Raw genomic sequence first — 9,179 nt, 5'->3', positions numbered from 1 at the left:
GGAATTAGTCACTTTAGTCCCAGAATGGAAAAAAAGTAGTCACTTTAATCCCTGAATGCAGACAAATTGCAAAACAGTCCCTGAATGTAGACTCTGTTGGTCAATTTTAGGGACTAAAGTGATTAGCGGAGTCTACATTCAGGGACTAAATTGACGAACGGAGTCTGCATTCAGGGACTAAATTGACTAACAAAGTCTACATTCATGGACTATTTTGCAATTTATCTGCATTCAGGGACTAAAGTGACGACTCATTTCCTATTCAGGGATTAAAGTGACTAATCTCCCAAAAACAAAATAGACTAATAATAAAACTGAGCTGAAATAATAAAATCTGGTTTTGGGTCTTCAGATGAATCCGGATGGCTTAAAATGCTCATACATCATGACGAAGCGATGTATTCTACTCCTGGTCTGATTCCCTTTCTAAAAAGGTATAATTTAAGTCAATCGAACATTTCAAATCTGCACTATTCACACCGAACCTTTCATACATATCACATCTTTAATACGTGCAGTCAATCTTCCTACGTCAGGAAACCATATACTACTCTTTCTTGTTAAAAATTAATTTGTTGAAAACTTAATGAATATGAATGTTCTTGATTCATCGGAAAAAAATGAATAATGAATGTAGGTATTGTGCCCTCTAAAAAAAAAATTGAATGTAGGTATTGTTGTTTCGGAGGTATATATCTGTTTTTTACGATAATCGAAAGTATATCTTAAAAATATGAATTTTATGCTGTTCAGACATACACAAAATTGTGTCAAAAGAAGACATAGATATAAAACATGACGTCCTCGTGAAGTATATCTCCAAAAAATTGTGGGAGCGTTGATACTTTTTTTTTTTGGCTAAACTGTATTTTTCGCCCCTATGTTTCAAAATGTTGTAATTTTGGCCCCCTATGTTTAGGGGAAATATGCTCTGTTGCCATTTTTTTAATAGGGGGCCAAAATTGCAACATTTTAAAACTTAGGGGGCGAAAAGTGGAGTTTAGCTTTTTTTTTTTTTTTTTTAGAGGTGGGAGCGTTGATACTTGATAGGTGTATATGTGGACAATTACAGAGTTAAAGAAACTACTATAGTATTTCCTTTAAAACAAAAACTCTAATAATAATGTTTGACTTTAGTTAAAGGAAAGAAAGAAGCAACAGCAAAATATAATCACAGATATCAGAAAATTCAAACAATATAGTTTTTGACTTTCTAACAATTGGTGGTTGGTGACTGATGTAGGGCCAAAACCGAAAAACAGCTAACGTAAACCAGTTTTGAATTTGCACAAGCAAACTTCTTTGGACTAACCGGTTTAGATACATTAAATAAACAAAGTGTAATGTTAACGGGTGTCCTAGGATAATGGTTAAAGTAGTAAATATATTAATATCACATTGATATTTATGTAGTCAACTCATTAAAAGTTTAAAAAGTATTTCTTTTAATTTAAAACTTTTTTATTTTTTTTGTTTCCTTAACCTGTGCTCGAAGGCACCGGTTAACATAACCCATAAACAAATAAGAATACCTGAGCAAACTCTTTTGCTTGACGGAAGATATCTAGTGATACACACATTTTGTACTTTGTAGGCATTAAGTTAATATTACTCCCTTCGTCCCAGTTTAACTCAGTCAGTTTATCATTTCATACAGATTAAGAAAAGTGTATAAACGAAAGAAAGAGAAAAATAGTTTTGTGTGTACTGGTCTATTCTTCTTTATCATAAATGTAAAGTAGAGTATATTGAATTGAGAGTGGTGAAAGTATTATTAATTAGAGTTATAATTAAAAAAAAGTAATTAATGTTATATTGGAAAGTGAAATGGATCAAGATTCTTGCGACAATATTTTTTTGCAAATGACTCAGTTATTATGGGTCGGAGGGAGTAATTAATATCAAAAAGATCTTTTGCTAAAAAATATTAATATCTTGCACATTATTCATTTACAAGTGTCCACTTGGATTTGCTGACCAAGACATACTTACTAGTAACTTATTTAATTTCGTATTAACCCTTCAGTTCGAGAAAGAGACCTGGTAATCCCTAATTCACGAAAGTTTCTCAAAATTGAGTATTCCATTAGTCACCAATGGTTTTTTTCCTAAGTTCAAATTTTTTATGAAGTTAAATTAGGGGGAAGCAATGAAACGGTTGAAATGCAAAATCCAATTTTAAATTCTGGGTAAAAAAAACTAAATAATATGTTTACTGTCACTACAAGAACTTCAAACTTTTAACCCAGTAGGTAGCTTTTGAAAAGTTAGTAGATGTACACAAGTTAACTGGCATGGAAGTATTGTGTGTAAGGAGAAACTATAATTAAAAGAATTGTGTTATTTAACCATCCATATATGTGACAACTTTTGTGACAACCAAAATTCATCCATTTGATGGGATAAAGCTTGGTTGTTGCTAATTAGTATTAGCATAGCAAGAAACCATTCTAAACAAAAAATCCATCCGAGTCAAATGGATTTACATACAACACTTGAGAGATTTCTATTCTACCCGATCTAAGTGTATCTCCCTTGCAAAGAAAAGATTATGATTCGTTGTGTGACGTGGAATTTATGGCTTCTGTCAATCTCACTTACAGGATCTATTGATTTTCAAATTCGCTAATATTTATAAAAAGCCGCACTACTTTTACTTTTCTTCTCCTCTAGTTAATTGTTTCCAACATTTCCAGTATAAATTTTTAAAGCAGGAAACAAGGTGACAAAACATAGCATTTTGTAATATTTTTTTGGAAAGGCGTAGATAGCATTTTGCAGTTATTAGTAGAGAAGGGAGAAGACATTAGAAAAGTTTTCTCAAATCAAATAGATCCTTATGTTGTGCTCCAATGAAGGAAAGCCATTTTAATGCAAGCAAGGGAGGGCTTGATGTTGGGGACATTGGGGGAATTTGTCCCTGCTAAGATTTTCATAAATTTGAACATCATATATACCATATAGGGGATTAGGATCCTCAAAAGTGACTAAAATGTGAAGTGAGAAAATTAGGGATTGCTATTTTAACAAACTCGTGATTTGTAATGATGGCCTACAATATCTACCTTTGATTTGTTAATTAATGGTCAATATTACTAACTTTACATTCTAAAGTGAATTACTAACTTTAGAGGAGCAGGATCCCCATATAGGTGTTGCAACCACAACTTACACTTTTTGGATCCGTCACAGCATACAGGCGTGCATGGACAGAGATGTCACAGTGCAAGAGTATTGGGTCAACAGTCCAAAAATCAAGCATTCAAACTCAATCATACAAACAAGCTTGGTTTTTCTTCCCTCCTACCTCACCTCAATCTTGTTTGATTACTTCATAGGCAGGGTCATTCTCACAGTTACCAGCTTAGACAGCATCCCAGGGGCACAGCAATTAATAAAAAAAAACATGAAAAATTAAAGAAACATTTTTTTTTTCTTTAAAAATAATTTATTCCACCAGCAATAAGCATTGGAAATTCACACATGCATCAAAAGATTGAGAGATGAAGATAAAGCAATTAAGTGTAGGCACATGGAAATGGATCCTTTTATGCTAATTTTCACATGACAAATTTCACACAACCTTGTCATGGGAAAACTCTCTTCATAAACATTTACAAATTTGTGAAAATCTCCCGTGAGAGAATCCGTTCCTGCAAGTACGTGTTGAAAAGGAATATAATCCAATCAACTTCCTACATTAAATTTGGGTCTGTTCAGTTCTACAAGGGTATCTTTATTATAAACCATAATAAAATCTTTAAAAGGGTGAAAAGAATGAAAGCTTTTGACCCAAGGTGGAAAGGCAAGCTCTTTTGGCATCCAATCTCAACCACTATAACAAGCATGTTCATTAAACATATCTTGTCAAAGAAAGGCATTGAGAATAATCACTAACCAATAGCATAGACTTCATCATTAGACTGGAGAAAGGAATGATTGGATACCAAAAACAATGAAAAGAATTCCACCTGATAGTCCAATCTGCCAAATGTTGAATACAGCATTTAGATGACATGCACGCTTAATATTTACTGTAGTGTCGTAAATTAGAATTGCACACTATAACGTAAAAAGTGTGGCATCTATTCTACATTATTCCATCAAGTTTTCCATTATTTCTTCTTCATTTACTTTTTGGTAGTTTAAACTAATTTTGAAATTACCTGAATTAAAAAAAGTGGAAAAAAATGCGACAAAAACATATGGACAACTTGTAATGTAAATATAAAGAAAATTAAGAAATAAAAAATATTACCACTTTTTCAGAAATCTGAGATGCTAAACTCTTCCCTCCAATAACAGCAGCAGTAGTACACAACGCTTGCCCCCTGTAATAAACAATTAATAATTATAGTCCTCTTCTAAGAAATTTGTAACACCTTAGGCATTGGACGTATCTTTTACATATTTAGGCCTCTAAACAAACACTACACATAGTCACATTTGCAAGGTACACAGGCATTTATGCATAATTCTAGAAAAAAATTAATGAAGAAGAAACAAATGCAAGCAACCAAAAAAAAATAGTCAAAATCTTGAAGGAAATCAGTTTATCCTATAATGCAGACAAAAACAAAATCAATAGTCAAAACTTACAGAATCCCTCCAAGAACCACACCAAACGGGTTTTCATCTGCAGCTAAACCTATGGTAGCCAACTGAACAAAAAAAGTTATGCTTAATTAGTAACGACGACTGATGAAACATGCACTCCAATATATACAAGAAAATAAAACATGTTTTCTAACTATCCTTACCTGGCTCTTGTCACCCCATTCCCCAAAAAAAGTGATAGAAAATGCCTGCAGAATGGATATGAAAAGGAATCAAATTTGACATAGTTCTGGATTTAGTTAAATATTGTATGAAGATACTATTAATTTATTACCTGTAACAAGATCGGAGAGAAGAACTGAGATAAAAATGGCCGTTTATGTTTTTTTGTGGCATCATCAACCTGAAAAATAAGACAAATAATGTGTATTAAGAAGTAGTGCAATTGAAGATTTTGGTATTAAAGCTTTCCTTGCAAAATTTTAAGTTCCTATTCAAAAAGTATGAATAAGTTCACAGCAATTAATTCTAACATAGATATTCAAGAAACTCACTCTTTGTTCAGTTGTAGTAGTTCTAAGGATTTTCCGAAGATATCTTAGCCAGTTGGTAATCAATATCACATGAAGTAAACAAAATATTTTCTATGGAAATGTTTAAATACTACATAATATGACCGCACATGGTCTTAAGGGACTGATATAAACTTTTAATGCATGCTCAGATCAAAAGAGTGAGACATGGAGGCAAACATAAAGAATGCAACACATATTTAATTAGACAGATATTATTTTACCTTTTTGCTATCTTTTGTGGCTCCATTTTTAGCCTTCCAATCTTTGTCCTAATTACAATACAAGGGTGTTGTCAAGAAGATAAAAATTGACTTAACATAAGAAATCAAATAAAGTTGAAAAACCAACCAATTCAGCTTCAACTTCAGCCAACTCCTCTGATTCCCTGTCCATCAAATGAATTCATTACAAATGAGTACAAAAAACTCCTGCTCAGATGATAACTTGCGTTCATTAGAAATGTATAATCATGTTGAGGTGAGGGGATAGTAAATCATCACCCTTCTCCAAATATAGCCTCTTTCAAGGACCAAAGTCCAAACCCGAAGAACAATAACGTCGTGATGTGATGAGCCCAACTACGAGAGATCTGCATAATAGCACGAAAATCAATAAGGGAAGAAATCAAAGAAAAAGGATAATGCAGCCAAACAAGAGTTAGAATAGATAACGCCTATAATATTCATGCTGAATATCTTATCAAAATATATGCACAAACAGTTTTAGTGCCACGAGTCACGATAAGATAACAGCTTTAAATGATCTAGAAATAAACAAACAACAATGATGATTCTGAAGTTAAACCGGCAAAAAAGAATGCTCACCAGATTTGGAGCAGCCCAACCAACAAGAACAGAGAGAATTGTCATCACCTATAATTCAAAATTTTACAAGGAACTATGAGAATTAAAATAATAACCAAAATACCACTACTTTGAAAACAAAGATAACAAATCTAGAAAAGAAAGGGGAAAAAAAAGAGAAAAAGATTCTTACTATCAAAGCTGCGAGGCAACCCGTTAAGACAAGGCGTCGTGGGTGTCGCATAGCCAGTATCTTGAAATAAGCATCAAATGATCAAACAGTCAATATTATTTAATTTTAGTCTCAAGACAAGAAAAACAAAAACCATAAGCCCTTCCTGTTTGATATATTTGTTATCTTAAAAAAAAGCATCAAATATATCAAACAGTGAAGACTTTTGAATTTTACTCTTGAGACAACAAAAACAAATATTATTATTAACACCCCTTCGATTTCAGGAATTATGCGATGAAATAATAATAGACAACACAACTAACATTTGAAATTGAAACTGAATTAATGAAACAACACTTCCAACAAAGATAAAGCCATGAAGTTTTACTAATAATGAATTGTAACTGAATAATGTTTGCTATATTCATAATTAATTAATTAACTTGGAACACTTATTATCTATAAAAAAAAAAAAGTTGAATAGTTATTGAGTTGATTGGTGAAATTGAAACACATGAATGAAATGAAATTAAATAAATAAAGAGTGTGATATCTGAGATGAGGTAGCTTGAGGTGAGAAAATAAATAATAATGATGAAAAAGGGGAATTTAAAGAATGAAGTAAGTAAGAAACTAACCGCAGCTGCAAAAAAAGTCTTATCACCGATCTCAGAGAGAACGGTCATGGCGAGTGACTTTGTAAAACCCTAATCAAAATGAAACAAATATAAAAATGAAATTAGCGTTGACATAAAAACAGAAAATGAAAAATTGAGATGAAATAATTGATAGGAGGAAAAACCTGAACAATTGAGCTCATATTTGCAGAGAGAGAGAGAGAGAGAGAGAGAGAGAGAGTTGTTGTTGTTTCTTCTCTTCTTCTCTCTGCTTGAGTGTTAATTGTTTGCTACCAGTTAAGGGATTGAACGAACGAACACTGAATTGATATGATTATGATTTATGATTTATGAATGAATAGAAGAAGACACAGTGCGCGCGTGCGTTCAACTGCGTGATTCTTTTTTTCACTGTGATACAGTAATTAAATATTAATCGATCCGATCACAAATTCAGAGTATAGCATTCAATTCCGTTTCACCGAATCTGAATAAATAAATAATTATATTTAAGCATCAAACAAATATGTGCTTCTTTTTTATTTATAGTCTTGTTAACGAGTGATCCGATCCGGGTCAGGATTTCAAATAAATAAATTATTTTATAAAAAATTAAATATTTTGATTTTTGATACTTTAATTATACATATTTTTATGATAAGTTATCATTTAAAAGTCTTAATTAGTGCTCACTAATTAACATTTTCTTTTATTTATTTATTTTACGATCAAATTTTGAAATACTTATTCATTCTTTTTTTTTCAAGTAGCCTAATAGTTATAAGAGAAATGATATTTAAACATCCACTTTGTGACAACTTTTGCAACAACTTTCTCTTTCATACTCACGTTACTTTTTACTTTATCTCTCTATTGCTTTGGTTTTCGTGCAAATACCAACTTTTTCTTTGTAAATTATGGTTGTCCCAAAAGTTGTCAACCAAATGGTTGTTCAAATAACACTCCTCTAGTTATAATTCACCTTACAAAGTGAATAAGTGGGGTGTCCGAAATTCGAACTTCAACTCTTACATATAATAATTCGTTGTTCTTGTCAACTGAGTTATGCTCACTTATTCATTCACTTTTTAATTCCAAAAAAAAACACTTTTTAATTCACTACAAAAAAAACACTTTTTAATTATTTCACCAGAGACAAAAAACACTTTTAATTATTTAATAATAAATGCTGAGTCATTCATCCTGTAGTATTTTTCTTTAATTTTTTTTCTTAAGACTATAGCGACAAAACGCATACACATTTTTTTGGTAAAGATTACTTTTCTTTTTAAAGAAACACGTACGCATTTAAAAAAAGGAAAATTATGAGTACGAATTCACGCATTAATATGTTAAATGTTTTTGCATTGTTTTACTATATAAGTTGTATTTGTCATACTCATTAACGTACTTGCTTGTTTGGTTATTTTATTATAACCATTTATTTATTGGTTTAGTGGCGATTAATCTCTTGTGTAAGATGAATTATCTTCTCAACCCTTAACCATTTTCTTAAGGTTTCTCTTTGAGCGTTTGGAGTGGGATGGGGAAGGGTTTGGAAGGAGGGGAAGAAGAAAAAATAAATATATTTTTCACCTTAATTGATAGGACGTATTTGCGGTGAATGGGAAGAAAATATTTATAAGTAACATATATATTTTTAATTCTGAGAGTATTATAAAAATATAAAAAAAAAATAAAGAATTAATATTAGTCATCCAAAATTCTCAAAAATCTTTGTCTAATGTAATGTTTTATTTTTCCATATTAGAGAAATTTATATTGAAAGACTATATGTGTATGTTTCCTTTCTTTTTGTTTTTTTCCACCTTTTTTTTCTGAGCTCTCTCATCCCCTCCTATTTATTATCCTGAACTCCAAAACATATCCTATGTTGTCCTAGTCCTCTACCATTCAACCAACTACAAGCTGGTATTTTGTTTGCCTGGTTTACTAAATACTAATTATAATTAATTTTAGTTCTTTTACTTTAGCTTAACATTATCAAAAAAATCAAAATAAAACATTATATATGCTTTTTTTTGTCGTAAAAAAAAAAAAGTTAATCAAACAAGGAACTTTTTATCGGTTAACTTGATTGTGACAAAATGATTGTTGTATCGGTTACAAGTGTTTGTAAATTGTAAGGAACTTTTTAGCTCTAGCTTGGATGAAAAGACATTTTTATTTGATTAAAAGAATTAATCAAATAAGGATAGCAAATAAAGTGATGACCTTTTCTTGACAAAAAGCAACGCCTTTTAACGTTTTATAAAATGAAGATTTATGTTTCTTTTTATACTTTATACAAATGAATAAAATTTAACAACCATGATATAGAAAAAGACAGATGCTGGGATGGATATTGCCACATATATATATCTAAACATTGACATGTAAAAATAGAAAAGACCAGCAGTGACCGACCATAGTTGGCCAAAATAATAACTGT

The 9,179-nt window shown here is 31.1% G+C and overlaps 1 protein-coding gene across 2 annotated transcripts; it reads right to left on the bottom strand.

Annotated features, from left to right (window-relative positions):
• Positions 1-3,469: 3,469 nt before the first annotated feature.
• LOC25485534 (GDT1-like protein 4) lies at positions 3,470-7,096 on the bottom strand. 2 transcript variants are annotated; one of them, XM_039830034.1, is made up of 12 exons: positions 6,913-7,096; positions 6,749-6,817; positions 6,129-6,188; positions 5,957-6,004; positions 5,633-5,721; positions 5,481-5,517; positions 5,354-5,401; positions 4,892-4,960; positions 4,761-4,805; positions 4,600-4,661; positions 4,259-4,331; positions 3,470-3,653 (listed from the first exon to the last, which is right to left on the bottom strand). In XM_039830034.1, the coding sequence occupies exons 1-12, from the start codon at positions 6,928-6,930 to the stop codon at positions 3,615-3,617; spliced, it is 657 nt and encodes a 218-aa protein (XP_039685968.1). In that variant the 5' UTR covers positions 6,931-7,096; the 3' UTR covers positions 3,470-3,614. The 2 variants fall into 2 exon arrangements, with proteins under 2 accessions (XP_039685968.1, XP_013470223.1); XM_013614769.3 differs by having other exon boundaries at positions 3,477-3,984; positions 6,913-7,087.
• Between the last annotated feature and the right edge of the window lie 2,083 nt (positions 7,097-9,179).

Source organism: Medicago truncatula, chromosome 1, assembly GCF_003473485.1.
Source record: "Medicago truncatula cultivar Jemalong A17 chromosome 1, MtrunA17r5.0-ANR, whole genome shotgun sequence".
In the NCBI taxonomy this organism is placed as follows: Eukaryota; Viridiplantae; Streptophyta; class Magnoliopsida; order Fabales; family Fabaceae; genus Medicago; species Medicago truncatula.
The sequence above is the reverse complement of the archived record's forward strand: the minus strand, read 5'-3'. Positions and strand labels throughout refer to the sequence as shown.